Genomic DNA, 21,917 nt, shown 5'->3' on the forward strand with positions numbered 1-21,917 from the left:
CTAAAATATCTTCATGCCATTGCTAAGAAACTATATCTAAGCATGGCATGACGAGTTATTGTCTTGTGTATGGAAAGATGGGGATAACATCTTCTGTCTCAAGAGTGTCCATGTGTCATTGTTTACGATTGATTAGAACAATATTTAATTGTAAATTTTTTAACTTAAATATATTCTTTCAACCAATCAGAATCACTGGTACACAGTGTGACACACTGAATGAGATTACAGATGTGCTCCCGAAAAAATGTATGTTGGTTGATGATGTGAAACTTATTTTGACAATCATTTTCAGAGGTTGAGCTTAATTAAGCTAGAATAATTTGGTGCTAATTTATGTACATACTTGATAGTGTTAGTGTTTTTCTTTTGAACTAATGTCTAATGGACTAAAGTTGAATCTTCTTTATTGGGGATGAATAATTATATAGAGAGAAAATTAACTAAAACATAGTTGTATAATAGAATAGAATGTATTTTTTTCTCGGAATATTCAAAATTTTATCCCTTCAATTTAGGATTGAAATGATGAAATGGAATGGAATTTAACACTTTATTCTGTTGTGTTCCATTTCCTCTATCTCTGTACTCATTAAAGAAAGGTTAATTTAACACAATTAAAATAGTTATCGGTACCTCGAAACGTGGTTAAGGGTTCGATTCTTGAGAACAATACTTGTTGGGAGGGACATCCACGTATTCTAAAAGTAATTAATTCCTTACTTAAAAAAGGTGAAAGACTACTCTTAATAATACAAAAAAAATTTAATATAGTTATCGGCTTTTATACATCTTTATTGCAAAACACCAAGAATTAAGAAGCATAAAATTAAAGTCTCAATCCACACAAAAAAAGTCTTAATTGTATATAATTTATAAGAACACTTAAGTCGTAGTCTAAATATAATAGCAAATTGTAAACGTTCTGAATGAATAATTTGAAAGTAATTTTTTAATATGGTCAACGTAAACATTTAATAATTATATTACTTGTTTATTTTCAACATGCTAACTGCAATGTACCCAAAAAAAATGTATGTAACATGTCAACTGCATTATATAATTAACTAAAAAGTTTAATATTTAGGAATAATGTAAAAGTGTTTTACATTGTTAGCTTATTATTTATCAATCAACATATATTAATACTTATTAACTGTGTAAAAAGTTTACAGTAATATTAACAGATGTTAAAATCTTAACTAAACTTAAAGTTAGTTAAAATTATGAAATAATATTGATCCCATTCATTTTATCCTTTCTAACAAACACAACTTTGGAAGACTTTGACTTTTATCAATTATATGATTAACAATTCATTTATTAATTATTTGATTAACAATCCATTTATTAATTATGTGATTAACAAGCCCTTTGGAAGACGTTGACTTTTATCCTCAATAATTATAAAACTTCAACTTTGCCATTCAACACCCCTTACCTTCTTTCTATTCCTATTGCTTTGAATAAATATAAATGGAATAAATAATTAACCTATTAACATTTGCTTATAAATAAAAATAAAATAAAAGTTAACATAGATATGGTTATTAAACTATTTGTTGCTCCTAACAAAGTGTGGTATTATTAAATAATACAACACATTGAAAAATATTTGATAACATACTTTTTCTCACAAATTATCCTTCCACTTATAAATAAGAGATTAATCTTGTAAAGCATGATAAGAAGCATAAGTAAAAATCATTAGTTCACCAAATAAATTGACTAAACAAATAAAATAAAGAGTTTAAAATCTACGCACTGTCAGTATAAAGTTTTTTATATTGTCAACATATCGTCCATCATTGATTTGTATTTCTTTTGTTTGAAAGTCAATGATGATTAACTTATGAATGATGAATAATTTGTTGACAGCTTAAAAAACACTTACACTGTCAGTATATATATATTAAATCTATAAAATTAATGATACCTTTTTGTTAAGTAAATTCCATTTCCATAAACCATAATTAAACAAAAAAAAAATCATATTTATTTAATCTCCCTTGTGTACAAGTCATTAGAAACTCTCTCCTACAAAAAGATACAATATGTATCAATCTTTATGATAATGGAAAAATGATAAAAATGGTAATAAAAAAAAAGTTTCAGCTTTTATCTTCAGAATGGTAAAAGTTTCAACAAAAACAAAAAAAATTATATTCACAATCTGATTCCACAGTTTCAGCTTTCATCTGCAGCAGCAATTTCAAGTTCTGCCCACCAAAGTGGTGAGAGTTTTGGAACAGCTGCTTCAGATGTTATGTTTGTTATCTCTCTCAACCTTAAACTAACTTCTTTCATTGTTGGTCTCTTATGTGTATCATGCTGGACACAAAATTTTATCAAGTCACCAACTTGTTCCAGCTTTTCTTCGTCGACATTCGCTAGCGTTGGATCGACCATCTCTTTGATCGGTACATCTCCTTGTAAATAGTATGCAGCCCAGTCGCCGAGTGAGCCATTGTTATCCGCTGAATAAGAGAGCCTGCCCGTTACCATCTCGAATAATATAACACCAAAATTGTAGACATTGCTTGCTAATGTCATTTCAATATGTTTTCTAGCACTGGATTTTTTGTTAGGCTTTCCTATTTTATTCACGAAACTTAGATCCGAGATTTTCGAGGCGTAGTCATCGGTGAGTTGAACAGCTGAAGAATTCAGATTGCTGTGTGGCAAAGGAGGGTTTAACTGGTGCATATATTGCAAGCAGTAAGCCATGCCCATGGCAATTCTAAGTCTTGTTCCCCAATCCAAGTGTTCGGATTCTTGTACTGAAATTCCAAACGTAACGAAATAAATCAGCAAGTTTTCAACTTAAATGCACCAAAATGTTGCCGAAAATATTGTTCAAATCATAATTGTCGAACGATTAGTCCGCAAGCTATCAATAAATGTGTAGAAACATTTGTTAGTAATAAATGATCAAAAGTGAAGGTATCAATAAATGTGTATAACTCAGACTAACAGAAAACTAGTCCAATCTGAATGGCTACAAGGTAAACTTCGAATAGTAGCATAAACTTCGATAAATTGAATGCATCTAGCGATGGAAAATTCGTAGACCATAAAATGCAAGCATGTAAAACCAACAATGTTGAAAGTAGCCAACAAAAACAAATACGCATACTCAATCATCAATTTACTTTCGATGCAATAATAACACCAAAATGATAGATACTCACTGTGTAAGTGCTCGAAGAGTGTCCCGTTCGGGGCATATTCAAAAACCAGCATTCTGGTGAAAGGCTCGTCTTCTATACAATATCCAAGCAGATTCATAAAATTCTTGTGGTTTATTTTTGATAATGTTTCTATCTGAAACCACAATTGACAAGTTAGTTACAAATTTACAAATAAACTGCTTAAATTAAAAATCCGCAAGTATTATTTGTTTAGGTGGTGATGTTACCTTGTTCCTAAATTGGATTTCTAAAGTCTTTGACCAATTTTTAGATGATTCCACTGAAACAGAGGCCACGGCTATTTCAACGCCGCTAGATAAAGTCCCTTTGTACACTGTACCGATGGATGAAGTACCAAGCACGTTACTAAAATCTTCACATGCTGCTTCTAGCTCCGATCGCTTTAGCTTTGGAACGCCTGATGAAAATGTAGAAATATGTCAAGCATGTAAAAAAAGCAGAAACCTTACATGCGAAACATAAGGAATATAGCTCAAAGCCAAGGAGAGTGATCGTTAAAGTCAGATTAAGGAATATAATGCAAGTTTCTCTTCTCTTTTTCTCATGTTTCAGGAATACTGAAGCAGCGAGCACGTGTAAATTAACTAGAATTTTCAGTCATTGATTTAAATCATTAATTCATAAGAGGAGGATTGCTTAGTTTTACCTGTCACAAATGCCTTCTGAAGCTGCCCGCTCAATCCCGTGGACCAAGGTTTTACGGAAACCTTGTTGCGACATAGATATATGCCAATGCTTGAAATAAGAAGAAATACAACACCACCTCCAGCTGCAGCTAATATAGTGACATAATTTACCGTTGATGAAGAGTGTGTTGGAGAACCTGGCTTAAGCAGGGGAGGAGAAACAGGAACACTTTGTTCAGGGGAATCTGGGTTCGGCACTAGTGGTGATTCAGCTAAAGGAGGATCTAGGGATGGCGGGGGAGACAAAGGCGGGATATCAGGAAAATCGCTTCCTGGCATAAGCAGGGAAGAAGGAGAACCATAAAAACTTCGTTCAGGGGAAGCTCGCTTCGGCACTAGTGGTGGTTTAGCTAAACGAGGATGTAGGTATGGCGAAGGGGACAAAGCCGGGGTATTAGGAAAATCGCTTCCTGGCATAAGTAGGGGGGAAGGAGAGCCAGAAACACTTCGTTCAGGGGAAGCTCGCTTCGGCACTAGTGGCGGTTTAGCTAAACGAGAATGTAGGTATGGCGAAGGGGACAAAGCCGGGGTATCGGGAAAATCGCTTCTTGGCATAAGCAGGGGAGAAGGAGAACCAGAAACACTTTGTTTAGGGGAAGCTGACTTTGGCACTCGTGGTGGTTTAGCTAAACGGTGATCTTGGGATGATGCAGGGGATAAAGCCGGGGTATCAGGAAAATCACTTGCACGATTATGAATATCTTCATGCTCTTGACTACGAGTTTGTAGTAGGCTCCAATGAGCCTTTTTATTTTGGTCGTGCCTTCGATACACAAATGATAAAAGAGTTAAGATTACGATATAATAGGGGGAAATGGATGCAATCTCATGGCTTATAATATCGATAGACTAGTGACAAGTGAACTACATTTCAAATGCTTAGTGACGTACCGTTTGCCGGATCGTCCTGTACAAGCTGGCATTTTATCTGTACTAATCAGACTGTTTTTGCCTACTTGACATTCAGAAAGCACCTTCGATTTATTAATTTCCGGAGAGAAACCACCAAGGTGATCATTGTTGTCTAGTAAGCTGCAAAAAGATGAAAGTGAGTAAATAGTAGCAAAAGAAGCTTAAGAAAATGAGAGTTGAAATGGCTGAAGAGTCTTATCCTACAGGGTTGTGAGTGAAATATTACTCCCAAGATCATTAGGTAAAGGTCCACTGAAGTTGTTGTAGCCCAAATCTAAAACCTCCAATTCTTTCAAGTGTGCAATTCCTGCAGGGATGATTCCGACAAAAGAATTGTTCCGCAAAATGCTGCAACGCATTCGCCACTATATTATTGGAAGGTCGAGAGCATTTCAAAACATTATGGAACTGAAATAAACAATGCGACTAAGTGACAAGCAATTGTTTACATGGACTTTATATTAACAAGATTCGCGATCTCCGGCGCCAGACTTCCTCCAAGACAAAGGTTTTTCAAAATCCTGGACAACAAAATAATTTCTCATGATTAAAAATTCCACAAAATGAAACAATATGCTGCATGCTGCTATTTTCTAACCAACAATATGAACACACTTTAGTACAGAATCCGTAACGAAGATAGCAAATACTTACGGAATTGGTCAGTTGAATTAAGACCAATATGTATTTCAATTCTGGAGATAATATAATAAAATAAACATGGCAGATTTATGTAGCAGGATCACTACATATCATTGAGCAAACATGTTGTCAAAATGAAGACAACAACAAAGTACAGAAATTGAAACTTAGAACTCTCATATGATGACCAACAACAACAAATAACCCTTTCCGCACAAGATGAGGTCGGGCTGGTCGGCTATATAGATCGAGCAACATATATAATCAAACCATTTACATCTAAATCCTTCCTGATAGTCCCACCTATAGTTTATCTTCGTCTCCCTCTACGTCTAGTGATTTTGATACCTCCATTCGATCTACTGAAATTACGAAGGTTTCTACTACTTTACGACAACCAAAACGGAAAACAAAAACACAATTACATATATTCAGTTTCTGATAACAAAAATCAGAAATTTAGCACTTACAATACAACTACTCTTCCATTTGAACACTCAACTCCAAACCAATTACAAGGGTCAATTGCTACTTCATCATCAACCCAATTTGACAAAGCACCAAAAGGGTCACTCACTATTCTCTGCTTCAACTTCAAAAGTGCTTTACCTGCACATAAACATAACCCATTTCTCAGTTATTTTTTTCTTCTTCTTCTTCTTCTTATTTTCACATTACAATACAATATTTCACCAACTTAAAACTTCACACCTTCTTCATTCAAAGAACAACACAAACCAAAGTTCTGAAACAACACACACAAAGCTAGAAGATACAAAACTCCATTTTGATCCATGAAACAGTTGAATTTCCAGTTCCTTTTCCTCATTTTGTTGTTGTATATCAACGTGAAGGGAAAAAGAAGCACGACCCAGATTGAGTTTTTGTTGAAAGAAACGAACTTTGAAGAGAGTTGGATTGAATCACAATGAAACAGTATCATATAATGTTGAATTTCATCATAGATGCATTTCTATAAGATGAATATGGAAGAATTCATCATTGTAGCATGTAAACTGAAAAATGAATATGGAAAATAAGATAATAACTAAATCTAAATGACACAGAAGTGAGTGAACAAGTGAAAACAAGTGAATTTTTTTTTGGAAACTAGGATTCAAGGTTCAGAAAAAAAAAATATTTATGGGAAACAAATAAATTTTTATTTGAGTGTCTATTATTATATACATTATATTATTTATTATTCATTTGATTTTTATTTAAAAATCAGCAATGATGATTAAAAGAATAATAGATGATAACATTATAAAAAAATTTATTTCTTTTATTTTAGTGTTATTATTTAGAATTGAATTTTAATTATAATCAAATTTGTGATGTGTTATCAATATTTATTGGTTATTATATATATACATATTTTTTTTCACAAAATTTTCTCCTTTGTACATCAAACAATTGTCAAAGTGACAAGTGTCTTATATTATTTAAAATTTATAGCGGTTTAACCGATGGTTCACTAATTAAACAACATACCGGTAAAATTAGATATAAAAATATAATATATTATTATTAATGTTGAAAACAATAAAAAAATGAATATTTTTTCAATTTCATTAAAAATTTAATTTTAAATAAAAACTGGTCGGTATGGCCGTATGATCGGTACGGTTCAATTGAAAATCGGTCTGTATGATTGATTTTGGCTGGTTTTAACCAGCATGATTGCATGACCGGTATAATTACTATACCATATCGGTATTGAGACCGGTTCATCGATTTACCGGTTGAATCGGCCAACACGAACCAGTTTTTATAACACTGATAAAATGTCACCCCTTTTCAAATTAAAATTCATCCTCCCCATTCTTTGTGATTTTTTGCTTCATTTATTTATGACTTAATATTTACTATTGAGATTTGTGCTCTACCAATTTTATAAGGGTTTAAAATCTATATAGTGTTACAGTAAAGTTTTTTATACTCTCAACGTATCATCTATCATTAATTTATATTATTTTTTATTTGAGAGTTATTAGTAGTTAATATATGAATGATAAATGATTTATTGATAGTGTAAAAATATTTATACTATCAGTGTATACATATTTAATCCATTTCATAATTAAAACGGTAAAATTCAAACCACTACTTAAATATTATGAATGTTAATCAAAATATATAATATACTAATATGGTCTTATTTGATATTTTTGGTGATTATTTTGAGTTTTTAAATTCTATGTATCAAATTGATGCAAATGAAATTTTTTAGAAAGCAAAATAAATTATTAATCTTTATTTTTTTTAACCACACTTGAATTAATCGGAATGAGGAGCATTTGTATTGCATAATTTATAGAGAATCTTAATGCAATTGACAAACTTTGAGCTATTGTTTATTCATCTAAGTTAATTCAAAGTATAATGTGTTCCAATCATTAGGAAGAGAAAGTTGGATTCATTTGTGCCAATTCATATTTTGTCCATGGCCATGGACAAGTTAGATTTTGTGACAAATGTGTTCATACTTTTGCTTAGCCTTGAAAAAAATGCAGATTAGTTGTCTCCAACTATATCACGTCATATATAATAAAATTTTAATATTTATCAAAAAATTAAGTAGTAAAAACAATTATAGAATGATATATTAATTTTTTATTATCTCAAAATTTTATTAGAGAAGAGACTTGTAGACATGTTTTAGAGACAAATGATATCTTTTAGGGAAAAAACATGGAAGAAGAATAACATTGGTTTGATTAGCTTTAATTGAAGGGTATTTTGTTGCTCTTCCACTTTTTCACATAAGGCTCAATAATAGAAGAAGAGTTATGTTAGACTTCAATTTTATCATTGTGTTATGAAATTAGTTCATGGTTGTAAAAAGGAATAGTGGGTTTATATTTTAAAGAAAAAAAATGTATTCCTTTATTATTAATGAAAACTCAATTTATTGAATTAACTTACTAATACCAAAAGTCCAAATGAGATTCACCAAAAATATATAGCCAAAAAGTGACAGTGCCCTCCATAATTATTTTCAATTTTACCAATAAGTTATTAGTCTAGTAGTATAAAGCTCCGTTAAATATCTAAAAAGACCAAAATATCACATATTTAATTCTTGGCAGCGACATTTATTGAGACATTCTGAAAAAAATTAATTCCTTACACATAGAGTAGAGATACGGTTAATAGTACCCAAAGAATTTATCTTCACTTCTTTGAATGTTGGAGGGACTATCTCTTCATGGGGTGCCAACATGATAACACAATTGATTAATATGATTAAAAGAGTGCATATCTAATTTAGGTTAGCCATGGATCAAAGTGTCATTTTACTTGATAAAAAAACATGTGTCACTCTTAGACACGTTTGATGAGTGAGAATAATATATCTCTTCATATCAGGAGATAACTTATCTCCTCTAGCAAGTAAAAATATGACATATGTGTTATTTTGTTTATTTTTAAAAATATTTTTTTTAGAAAATGATGAAACATGACACATGTCATAATTTCACTGGCAGAAAGAGATAATTTATCTCCTTATTCCTTTCATGAATATAATGGACCAATATATAGGTTATTGAACTTAGAATTTGCTTAGTCATAAGATTTTGAAACTCATATATGCTCCAAGCTGCCTCCAACTAAGCCTAAGTAATAATGAGTATAATATTTATTTATTATTATTATAAAGATTTATATAGTGAATTACCTCAATAAATGTGAAAATTGGCATATCATTCAATGAAAATAATGTCACACATTAATTGGCTGTGTTTGTAGGAAACTTACCTGGTGCATGGCTGTAACAAAATCTTCTTATATTATTTTTTATTATTATTGCATCTCTAACATTAACTCCCAATAAATATATATATTTAAAAATGTAAATTATTTCACTGATGGAATTTCTTTTAAGGAAAATATATTCTTAAAACAGAAACTTGAACATGATTACAATATCTAATATTTTCTATGTATTTTAGGAAAATGTGTCTACAGAAGGGGAAAAAAGAGTAGATGACAATGAAGATAAATGTGTACATATCAAATATTATCTCAAAAGTTTAAAGAAGAAATAACGAAATTGGTTTTTTAGAAGTGCCTTATGAATGGGATGGAATAAATGTGCCTTATAGAAATTAGGTTTTTGTAGAAGGTTTTTTTATTATGAAACTAAATTCTAGTCTCACTTTGTTATAACTGTTTAAACCATAATAACCTGGAAAATAAACTGGGATTCACTTAAAATTTAAAAAACAAAACATTACTACAATAATTTGTTTTACTCCGATCCAAAAAAAGATAAAGAAATGTTACTTCAATATAATTATACATAATTATTAATTATATAAAATTTTACATTTATAGATAATTATATATTTGTAGATAAAAAATATTAATTATATATGAAATCATATGATTCAACAAAACAGTTTAACTATTTAAATTGATTAAACCTAATACGACATAACTTCCAATTTACTTCATGTTTGGGTTTCACAATATTGGAATACCCAGTCTCAAAAGTTTTTATTAGTGAAATTAAGTATACATATAAATTATGCTAATATTAATATTAAAAAACCAATAAAAAATGTAATAAATATTTTATTTATATCATTTGGCAAAGTGAATTGTGTGTCTAAATAGTATATCATATTTTAGAAGAATAAACAAATGCACTCATGATTCAATTAGTCACACTAACATTTTGATAAAAAAATAAATCATTTTCGTATATTTTTTTTTAATTTGACATAAAAAATAAATTGTATGGTCATTAGTATGATATAAATGAAAGTTGGCAAGTATTTATCATTATAATTGCATTACGTGTATAATTGATGTACCATATCAATTTTATGATTGAACTTATATGTTATGATTTTGATAACAACACATCTAAATCAGTTATATTATTGAATCAAACTCATAATTTTTTATTAAACAAGAATCACTACATATATGTTTATCTACATAATTGGTGGTTAGAATGCCATTAACATAGTGGTTTGTGTACGTATTTAGTTACATTAAAATTATTTTTTTATTGTGTTTTATTAACAAAATAACAACTTTCATCTATGAGAATAAAATGTCTTTTTATATCATGAGATAATTTATCTCATTAGATATATTTAGTGTTTGACATATGTTTTATTTTTCTTTTTATAGTATATTTTAAAATAAAATTTTCTTGAAGGAAAAGAAATAAAACACATATCAAACGCTAAATAAATTTAAAGAGACATGATATAAGAAAATACATTATTGTTATAGATATCAAATTTATCTCCGTATGACTTCGGTTTAATATATTCACACTAAATCATCCACATATCACATAACATTCATGTTTCACGAATAATGATATGTTGACTGTATAAAAAATTTATACTGAAAATGCATAGATATAACTATTTGGTATGTCGGGGGAGCTCAAAAAAACATGCAGGACACCTGATCAAACCATTGGTATTGCAAGTCTCACAAGTTCTCATTATGAAACCATTCTTCTTTGTGAACAATTTATGGCTTCCATCACAAACATCACATACAACAAATCTTAACCCTCCACAAAAATCACACTTTTTTATCTTTGACCTTGGTAACCTTTCAATCAATCCATTCAATTCATCTTTGTTATATAACCTCTTAACATCTTCAGCATTACCGATGTATTTTCCACCAATGAACACACATGGTAGTGTCACATTCCAACGACCCATGATCTCTCTTAATTCGTCGCGAAATCTGCTATCGATGGATACGTCGCGTTCATCGATAGCAACACCAAAGTCTTTGAGGATGGAACGTATGACACAACAATCCTCATAGGTCCTACGAACGACACGAAGTGTTGTGAAGTATAAAACAACAGTGTTGTTGTCGGAATATGGGGGGCATGTGATCAAGTTAGGTTGTGTTTGTATGGTGCGGGTGGTGGTAGGGATGACAATAGAACGAAGTAGAGATTTAGAGATATGGAATTTACGAAATAAGGAAGGATATTTGGGAGAATCGAGTTCGGGGTTACGAAGGGTTTCAATGTCTTTGAAGGAAGAGCAAGAGAATTTGCTAGATTTAGATCGAAATAGTGAAGCTGATGGGGATGATAATAATGATGACGGTGACAATGATAACGATGATAATAATGATGACGATGGTAAAGACTTTGTTGTTTCTATTTGCCTTGTCTTTTGTGAGCCCCACAATTTTGGCCACATAGTGGATTGAAGGTATGAAACTATGAAAAGTAATTATGAGACTTATAAATAATGGAGAGAAATTATTGAGAGAGGTGATAGTGTAGTAATAGTAAAACTACAAGTGAAAGGTAACACAGTGTGGGTGAGTGAGACTTATATTTATAGAATTGATTTCAAAAATCATATTTAATATTGAATGTTTGTATCTTTATTTTCCATTGTGAATGAAAAATATATTTGTTGTTTCAATGTTTTCCTCAAATATTATTTACAGACCACTTTTTCTATAAATAATTCTAAACCAGCGTTACTACAATTTTTTTTTCCATATTTTATTTTGTAGCCCATAAGAAAAGACTTGTTATAAAAGCTAAACGTGGAACTAAGGCAAGAATTATTATTATTTTATAAGCAGATTCTGTTGATTTTGTTAATTTTCTCATGAGACTTACTGTTTCTTTTTTATTATTATTTTATTCATAAATCTATACATATATTACCTTGAAATAAACTCATTTAATTTTAAAATATTAATATATTTTCAATAATGGTAATGATATAGTTGGAAAATTGGTGTTCATGAATTCATTATTTCATGGTTCACTATCAATGATCTCAATCACATTTTCCTCACTAAATTTCAATAAGTTCATATAATTTTAAATCATTAATATATCATAGATTTAGTTATATCATTAATACTAGATCACGTAATAATTTCTACAAGTATGGTCCATGACCAAGATCCAAATTATATTTAACCATTAATTTAGAATAAACATATTTATTTTGAAATATTAATGCATCATAATTAATTCATACTTGGTTTAGATGATTGGTCATGAAACATATAATATATGGTTCATGGTTAATTTTTATGGCATATATCTACTACTAATTTGGAATAAATCTATTTAGTTTTAAATTATTAATGTATTATTAATGATAAAAAGGTGATTAAAATCATAGGTCTCGGACAATACAATAATTATTCATTGTAAGAAAAAATTATTATACAGTCTAAGACGAATGATCCTAACTACATATACATCATTGATTTGGAAGTTGTTTAGTTACTTTCGTTCTACAAATAGTTGTACCTTAAGTTATTTATGTAAATTTTTATTGACTTTTTAAAATTGTTTATTTTACTTCCTTTCCTTATAAAAATTTAAAATATGTATTCTCTACTTAATTTCCTTTTATTTTCACATAAATAAATAAAAAAAACATGGGTAAAAAAAGTATTTTTATTAACAATAAAATGAAAGGAAAAAACTAGACTTTATTAGCATAACACTCAGAGTTTTGGAATCAAACTAATTTGCATGGAAGAGAAAACCTATTTGCCCCATAAAAAAACACATGACATGGAAATTGAAACAACAATTTTCTTACTTTTCCATTTTATTGCTTGAATTACTTCCACAATCAATTTCACCATTCACGCTAATTCAGATTATAATAATTAGAAAAATAATATATCTAGCATGTTTTAATCAACTTTCGCACCAAAGTATACATCATATGAACCATCTTTTCTTTGTTGGACAAGCCACAAGGAAAATATTGATGAAAATTAGTCATATTTGATATATTAAGAAAGATAATCAAAATAAAGGAAAGGATAACCATGAATTGTTAACTATAATTCATACACCCAATTAGTATCGGCATTTATGACTACCCCTCATCCTAACAGTTAGACTCCAGTTAAATTTTTTAGTGTATTTTTAAGGACAAAAATATAATAACAATATAAAGTAAGGAATAAAAGTATCATTATATTTTGATTTTCCATGTATTTTTAATTAACTAACATCTTCAGTAATGGTGAGGAGTCTAACTCTTATCATAAGAATCTCTTTTTCTCCGAGTGACGGATCTTGAAGTAAAGTATAGAAGTGATAACATATTTTAGTTACATAATTATTTCAAAGTATAAAATATAAAAAATATACATAATTATTTCAAAGTTTTAAAATAACATATTAATTATAAATAATAATAATTAATATTCGTAAATGTTAAATAAAAATGTACGTTCATTTAAAGTATGGTTCTTCGTTATTTTAAAAACTTAATCTCATAACCAACAAGATGTTGGTCTAGTGGTGTAAGACCCTGCTAGAACCACATAACGACCAAAAAATCAAAAGTTTAATTTCTGGTAGCAACACTTGTTGAGAGAGACACGTACCCTAAAAGATATTAGTTCTTTGCCCAAAAGGTAAGAAATATATTTGGTAGTACACAAAAAGACTTAATCTCATCGATGAGTAAATTAGAAGTTAACTTTTCAACTATTTCTTTTTCAATATAAATTATCATATTATCTACAAGAAATTAATCATATTTTACCTTACTATGTAATTTTGTTTTGTTGTCTTCATTGCTGAAAATAATATTTATGTAGTAGCTAACCATGATAGTTAAGATAAAACGAATAATTCAATCAAACAAATAATTTTTTCAATTTCCTCATATTCACAAAGCTACACTTAATACATTGATGATGAAGAGTTTTTCAAACATAAATGACTAATCACATCAACATTAAATATTGAAATTGATATTTCAAGTTAATATTCTACTACTAATTAAAATTCATAGCGTAGAACGTTTGCACAAAAATACATATGTTATCAATATTAAATGATTTATAAAAATCTTTAGGATCTCACTACTTTTGTTGCAAAGATTGATAAACACAACATGTAATCTCATAATATATTTTATAAGTGAAAATTCATTAGGAAATAAATCAAGTATAAGTCAATTATTCTTTATCAATACAAATAATTTTATTCCCAAAACTTTGTAATTTAATTAAGGAAAGAAATCTGGCCTCCACAAATCCTATTATGGCATCAATGTTCATGTAACGAGGATAAACAATTTGTCAACGAATACATTTAATTTTTTTTTACCAATATCAACCCCTTTACTATATAACCAAGACGGTTCTTTTCTTTTTTTGACATTTTTTCCTCTTTAGAAAAATTTGAAAGAGTTTAAAATATATGCACTGACGGTAAAGTTTTTACCCAACACGTCATCCACCATTGATTTGTATTACTTTTGTTTGAGAGTCAATGATGGTTAATAAGTCAATTATGGATGATTAACTGACAGTGTAAAAAACATTTACACTATCAGTGTATATATATTAAATAAGTAATCAAGTGCAAATAAATTATGAGAAAAAGATGTATACACTTATAATGTATGAGTTCTACACAATAATATTGTATCGTTTATCATTTATTTTTAATCATTATTGATTCTTCAAAAAATTATACGAGTGAAAGATAAATGATACACTGAATATGTACTATCTTTACAATGTTCATAGATGTCACACTCATAGATTATTCTTTAAATATAATTAATTGTCGATTCCAAAATCTTTAAGGATTTAATATGTATTTACCGACATATCATCCTTCATATGTTATAATGTTAATCATTATTAACTTCGAAACAAAAATAACAATGGATAATGTGCTATAAGTATAATTTTTTTTACAATAAATACATAGATATTAAACTCAATCTTTAATCTAATTAGGAAAAACTTGGTCGAGAGCAAATCCTATTATGACATTAATGTTCATATAGTAAAGATAAACAATTTATTAACAATCATATTTCAATATATTCCAAAAAGATTAGTTTCTTATTAAAAAAAATGTAGGGAATACATTTAGTAGTACCAAAAATATCACATTTCAATATTTAAATGCCATTGTGTAAAATAATATTAACTTAACCTTAAATAAAAATCACAATTTTATCAACTCTTTAAACACAAATAAATAAGTTAACTTTAACATGATAATCAAAATGTTTTCATAAAATATAATCACGTAAAATTATGAATAAAAAGCTAAAATTTTAACTTTAAAAAGTTATTGAAAAAATTTATTCTCAGAAAAATATCCGAATAAAAATTAAAAATCATTAATTAGCCACTCTTTATATTTAAGAGAAGTTTCTCTACACTACATTTTCCTAAGTAATTATCTCAATAATCCACACAAAAATTAAAATGTCTCTTAGCTCTCATGCAATTTTATCCAAATATTATATAGTATAGTTTACATTTTTCAATAAATAGAAAAAATGGGGTTTTCCAGAAATTACTATATACTATACGTATTAACAAAATAAACCATTATTTCATGTATATAGCTTAGTTGTTAATTTATTAGGACATTAATTAGTATGAGCACCTAGATTAATAAACCATTTCTTTAATTCTTTTTTTAATAATTATTTTTTCTCTCTACAATATATGTTAACATCATGCTTTTAAATCTCTTCATCACTCTTATATGAAGTATATGAATAACATGTATGTTATTAACTATGCGATAAAAATTACTGTCTCGTGCAAATGCACGAGTATCTTACTAGTTTGCTTATAAAAATACAGTTGTTGGGTGCAATTGAAATGCGAGTCCTATTATAAATAAATAATATCTAACTCATAAATTTCTGTTAATTGTTCCATCTTAAAAATAAAGAAATGTTTTAGCTGGCTAATATACATTTCATGAATGTGTTAATTTCTCATGAAGTGTAAAGCACCCTCTTTCTTTTGGAATTTGATTTCAAATTGTAATAGAACAGTGCACTTGTTTCCCTCAATAAACTTAATGAAGATATATAGGGTGCATTTGTGAATTACCGTATACTTAAACCTTATTTAACGTTTAATAATTTACTTAAAATTTGGATCTAGATGTTCTAAATTTGTGAATTTCTCTTTTTTACTTTGAAATTTGCAAGTTTTGTTAAAGCTTCTTGTGCTTATAACAAGTCCACTAAATGGAAACAACAATACATTGATTTAGTGGTGTAGCATCATAATAAAATAATTTTTTTTATTGATAAAAAAATGACACACAGCCATATTGTTAAGACTGCAAATTATATTTTCCCTAAATTAAAAATCTCTTCCTTTTTTCTTTTAAATCTATTTAATGGAATAATAAAAAAACTTTTTTTGCCGATTTAAAAAAAATGACAGATGGCCAAAACATTAAGAGGGTAAATGACATTTTCCGTAAATTAAAAATCATTTCCTTTTTCTTCCAAAACTAATTAACAAAATGCTCACATGATTATCTTCTTAGTTATATCAACTTTTTAATATATTTAATTTGAGTCTCACTTGAATAAGAGGCTCTCTAGCTATTGCCCAACTCGTTGGGCCATATGGATTCATGAATATATTTTTATATTCTATTTTTAAAATTATTTCTAATAATTTAGTTAATGTATAATTTCTATATTATTTTGATATAGTTGAAATTAAATTCTAAACTTGAATTGCATTTTGATCATCCAAATATAACTCTCAAGGAGTGTGTTTATGAAATACACTTTAGTCATTTCAATTCATTGATTAGCCTAATCAACAAGATGTATGTTTAGTGGTGTAAGGTTTTATGGGATCTTCAAGGTCGAGAGTTCAATTTCTAGGAGCAACACTTGCTGAGAGTGGTAGCTAGTGAACTCTAAAAGAAATTAATTCCTTATCCAAAAAGATGAGGAAATATCTACAAAAAAAAAAAAATTCATTTATTAGCCTAAGTAGCTAGCAATTATTTCAATTTCTAAATTCTAAGTATGTGGCTAGCAATGCCATTTATGTTCATTTACACCTTCTATCAATCTCTAACTCAACCCACACCTTCTTCTCAAGAAAAATGTGAGCAAAGTGAGATGATGAAAGGAGGAGGAGTCTTTGTTATCATCAAATGAAAGTTAGAGTGATCATCCTAATTAACAAATTGAAATAATCTAAATCAAGTAAAATTTATAGTTATGAATATATCACTATAAAAACTACGGTGTAGATACTAAATATCTTATTTCTACTTCATGATGGGTAAAATTAGAAATAAAAAATTATGAATAGTCATGAATTTTAGCGATTTCAAAGGGATAGCGATCTTAATAAAAGAACATGAATTTCTTATTGATGGATTATGTTTTAACACAACACAAACAACGTTATTCTTTTTATCCGATTAAATGTGAAATTTAGGCTAATGATAGTCTACAATTAGAAGATCATCACTCCATTAAGAAATTCATTCTCTTCAATAAGTCACATATTCTTCAAGCATGTTAATTTTCACTACCTATTCATTCTTGAAGATTTGACATGAATAATTTGATTATATGATAATAGTTTTTTCATTATATCTCCCAATAAATTAAGATCATACATGATGTAGTAATGACTAGCTCATTGTCGACCAACACCATTCTTGTAAACATGTACAACATGGTATAAACAATGAAGGTAAGGTTCAACAAACATTAATGAAGGCCCTTGTTGCCTACTTGCATGTCCACTTGCAATTTCATTCATGCCTCCAACCTACTACAATAATCATGAAAAGAGAGAAGAATATTAGGAATGGGGTAAAAGAATAAACAACTTGACATTATTTACACAACAAGTTGAGAGTCCCCAATGCAAGTTGCAATTTAGAGAACTATTCGTTTCTATCAAAGAAAATTACATTTAAAATGACATCCTAATCCATTTATATGAATGAAATGATCATTATTTAAGATTTAATATTAAATATTATACAGTAGATAACTTTTGACCTTTTGATTATTATGAGATATAGTAGACTTACACCACTTAATCAACATTTTCTTGGTTATTATTTAAGATATTGATATTATATCAACAAGGTGTTGGCCCGGTGGTGTAAGACATCATTAGATCTTAGTATGACCAAAATATTAAGGATTCGACTCTTGGAGTGACACTAGTTGGAAGGAGCATTCACGCATTCTAAAAGAGATTAATTCCTTACTCAAAAAAAAGTAAAAAAATATATTGATGGTAGAAAATAAAATAGTCAATATCACACGTGCATGGCTATCTATGGGAAAAATCAAATTTGTTCTTAATATTCTTTCCATTATCATGGTTTTGGTTCTCTGTCCTTAAATACACACATGAGTACCTAACTGCATTACAGCAACTTGTCAATGCCAGCAGCAAGAACACAAATCTGAATTATCTCACATCATATCTCATACGTTATAATTATAATAATAATAATAATAAATATTTAACTTTTATGGTTAAAATGATATATTCTCATTGATATTAGAAAGCGTATGAGATAAAATCTGAGATAACGTATTTATATTTCTAGTAGCACATCTTCATGCACCAATTTCCACTCCAAGAATGCTAAAATCATTGAAGTTCTCTTTCTTATTACGCAACTTAAAAGTACAACTTGCACACCAACTTGTACATGATCCAGCCAGAAAGATATATAAACATCTATAATTCATTAATTACCATTAGTTTTATTTGATATATGGAACATAATATTATTATGTTTTAACATTTATATTCGGAATGGTGTCCAGCAATTACTGTATCTATTATCATGCATGCAGAAAACAATTTCCCTTAGAAAAGGTATATATACTTTACCATTGCTTGCATAGATATATTTTTTTATAATAAGTTAATAACCATTATATACAATGTTAAATATTTTATTTTCAAAATCTTAAAACTTATATGCGTAATAACTAATATTTTATTAAATGATAAGTTCAAAAGAAAGTATACATGCAAAACATATATTTCACATCTAACAATGATAGATTTCTTTATCTTATATTAAAAGAATTTTTTTTGTTACTACCAATAGTCTTCTTATAGGTAATGAGTTAATTTCCTTCCTGTGAGTGGTTGACCCATACAATTAAAAGAATCTAATTATTTACTAACTGTTCTTTTTGTTGGCAAAAGAAATATTTATTACTAATATACTATATAGAGTTGGAAATGAGTTGAACATAGCTCAGCTCGATAAAGACTTGTTGAGTTCGAAACTCGTCTCGAGTTCAATGAGATATCTTTAGTTCAAGTTTAACTTGGCTAAAGTTTACAAACTGTTCAGTTCAACTCAAATTGATTCATTTAGACAACTCAAATAATTAATTCTTTTTAAAAAAATACTGCATAATATTATACATAAGTATAACCTAGTTTATATATATAATAACAATAAACATAAAAAATAAGAGTTATGAATAAATGAATAATAATAATAAACATAAAAAATTAGTATCCAGCTCATGAACCTAAAGAAAAATTAGTTACTTAGTGAGCTTTTGAACATAATGGGTTAACTTGTATTCAACTCAATTTTTTTTGTTTATTAACAAACTCAATTTTCAAATCAAGTTCGGTTTATTTGGTTCATGAACAAGTTTATTAAGCTAAATAGCTAGTCGAGTTTCGAACGAATATCGAGTTGGCTCGGTTCATTGTTCTACTACTAGTACAAATGTAATAATTTAGAGAAGTTAACTATTCTAACATTTGTTGATCATTAGAAAGAAAATATTAACTCCACAAAAGAACAAAAAATATTGAACTACATTAATAAAGTGAGAATTTTAGTGCACATTTAATTAATTATATATAAATCAGATTTTCAAAACACGTGAAGAAACTTATTGTACAAAAGACAACACCACATATATTAATCTTGATAAACACTAATCTCTCATTGAAATGATTAAGTATTCAAAGACTCATAGTATAGTAATTTTCTTTCCCTAATGCTCAATAAAACTCAAAAGAATTATTATTTACAATATATATAATTTATCTGGTGAACTTATTGCTCAAATTCATTTTCATCTTCATCTTTTGAACGAGACTATAGACCAAAAATTAGTGTGTGATTGAATATATGTATTAAAATTTAGGGATTTATATTTTCTCTTTGGCCCAAAATTAATTCACTCTGCATAACCGTTGAAGTGTAATATTACCTATTCAAATTACACAAAAACAGGAACATAAAAGAGTTACCAAAAAACTATTAATTCATAAATATTTACCCAGCTACAAATTAAAAAAAGGAAGTTACAAAAACAACATCAATATTATGGATACGATGGTATCTCATTAAGTTTAGTACAATTAGAACACCAGCAATGCTGGACCAAAATGATACAATTAAAAAAAAACCTACATTAATCTTTTATATATGAACATACATTAACCCCTTCTGATCTACTCATTCAACATATCGCATGTTAAATATGCATGAATATTAGAAGGATTAAGACTCGGTGTTTTAAATTGTATTCCACAACCATAATCGGGCCGAAGAATTAAGTATTAGTGATTTTTGTGTGGGATCTGAGCCAGGGACTGCAAATTACAACGTACGATAGTATCGACAAACGCGCATGTCTCTTCCTTAGTATTACCTTGCGGTACATCAACGACGTATGATTCTACGACAAGTGTCCCATTTCCTTCACTGTCAGCATGGAGTGTCGTCACCGACCTGTAATTTCTAAGCCTGTGGTCCCCACCAACCACACTGAAGCTGATGACGTGGCGTTCATCGTCGAGAATCTCTAACCTCTCCGTGCTCGACGCGGCGGGGAGACCGGAAACCACCGTGACCTCCCTCACGGTGCCGACGCGAACGCCGTCACCGCCGGCGACCACGTGGCATGTCTTCACGAAGTTCTTGTACCCCTGTGGATTGTCGAAGCGCCGGACCACCGACCACACGGCGGAGATAGGGGCGGAGATATGCTGGGTCACGACGGAGCAGCACTGGTTGGGTCCCACTACGTGTGCATGTGAGCAAGCCACCGTGTCAGCGAGGCTTTTTAGAGAGAGAGGGACCGTGAGACGCCGTGCCGCTGCTTCAGGTGGCGGCGTTTGTGGCTGTCTCCGGCAGTTGATGCCGGTAGCAATGGCGGCGGAGGCGGTAGCATCGGTGTTAGGGTTGAACCTCTCATATTGAAGAGAAGAATGCATGTTTTCTTTTCTACTATTTTTATAAAAATAAATAAAAACAAAAAAAATATATATCTTTCTTCTTCTCTCTAGAAAAGTTATTTGTTAAGTTTATGTTTGTATAGATTTGTTGATGATGGATATAAGCAAAGCATATATATGGAAGTGTGGGAGTGAAGGCATGAAGGGTTTTGTGTTAATATTTTTGTAGTACAACTTGGTATTAGTTTTGTGTTGTTTGAGGGTTTTTCTCTTTCATGTTGTTGTTGTTCTTTCTTTCCCTTCAATGAGTAAATAGAAAGGGAGAGAGAATGTGAGGGACAAAACTACTCTCCACTACTCAATTCTTAGGAAATTTTAGGTATCATCAAGTTGTCTCGTAAATAAGGAATTAATCTATTTTAGTTATATGATTATCTCTCTTATATTGTGTATATGAATTAAACATTTG

General features: G+C 29.3%; 3 protein-coding genes across 3 annotated transcripts; all 3 read right to left on the reverse strand.

The window, feature by feature from the left end:
• On the reverse strand, window positions 1,980-6,439 carry LOC109327190 (probable inactive receptor-like protein kinase At3g56050). Its single transcript, XM_019560258.1, has 9 exons — window positions 6,164-6,439; window positions 5,923-6,061; window positions 5,260-5,331; window positions 5,015-5,158; window positions 4,790-4,930; window positions 3,859-4,661; window positions 3,419-3,609; window positions 3,192-3,324; window positions 1,980-2,780 (listed from the first exon to the last, which is right to left on the reverse strand). The coding sequence occupies exons 1-9, from the start codon at window positions 6,393-6,395 to the stop codon at window positions 2,188-2,190; spliced, it is 2,448 nt and encodes an 815-aa protein (XP_019415803.1). The 5' UTR covers window positions 6,396-6,439; the 3' UTR covers window positions 1,980-2,187.
• On the reverse strand, window positions 10,843-11,652 carry LOC109326307 (uncharacterized protein At5g39865-like). The gene has a single exon (XM_019559006.1). The coding sequence runs from the start codon at window positions 11,650-11,652 to the stop codon at window positions 10,843-10,845; it is 810 nt and encodes a 269-aa protein (XP_019414551.1).
• LOC109326812 (abscisic acid receptor PYL4-like) lies at window positions 16,745-21,642 on the reverse strand. The gene is made up of 2 exons (XM_019559658.1): window positions 20,806-21,642; window positions 16,745-16,754 (listed from the first exon to the last, which is right to left on the reverse strand). Exon 1 carries the CDS (start codon window positions 21,485-21,487, stop codon window positions 20,831-20,833), a length of 657 nt encoding a protein of 218 aa, XP_019415203.1. The 5' UTR covers window positions 21,488-21,642; the 3' UTR covers window positions 16,745-16,754; window positions 20,806-20,830.

Source organism: Lupinus angustifolius, chromosome LG14, assembly GCF_001865875.1.
Source record: "Lupinus angustifolius cultivar Tanjil chromosome LG14, LupAngTanjil_v1.0, whole genome shotgun sequence".
Lineage (NCBI taxonomy): Eukaryota > Viridiplantae > Streptophyta > Magnoliopsida > Fabales > Fabaceae > Lupinus > Lupinus angustifolius.

Bases quoted from the DNA above. Each gene is read 5' to 3' on its own strand.
- LOC109326307 (XM_019559006.1), bottom strand. From the start codon at position 11,652: ATGTGGCCAAAATTGTGGGGCTCACAAAAGACAAGGCAAATAGAAACA.
- LOC109326812 (XM_019559658.1), bottom strand. From the start codon at position 21,487: ATGCATTCTTCTCTTCAATATGAGAGGTTCAACCCTAACACCGATGCT.
- LOC109327190 (XM_019560258.1), bottom strand. From the start codon at position 6,395: ATGATACTGTTTCATTGTGATTCAATCCAACTCTCTTCAAAGTTCGTT. The intron at 5,332-5,922 runs GTAAGTGCTAAA...TTTGTTGTCCAG, and splicing joins AATGGAAGAGTAGTTGTATT to GATTTTGAAAAACCTTTGTC. The intron at 5,159-5,259 runs GTAAACAATTGC...AATGCGTTGCAG, and splicing joins CTTGTTAATATAAAGTCCAT to CATTTTGCGGAACAATTCTT.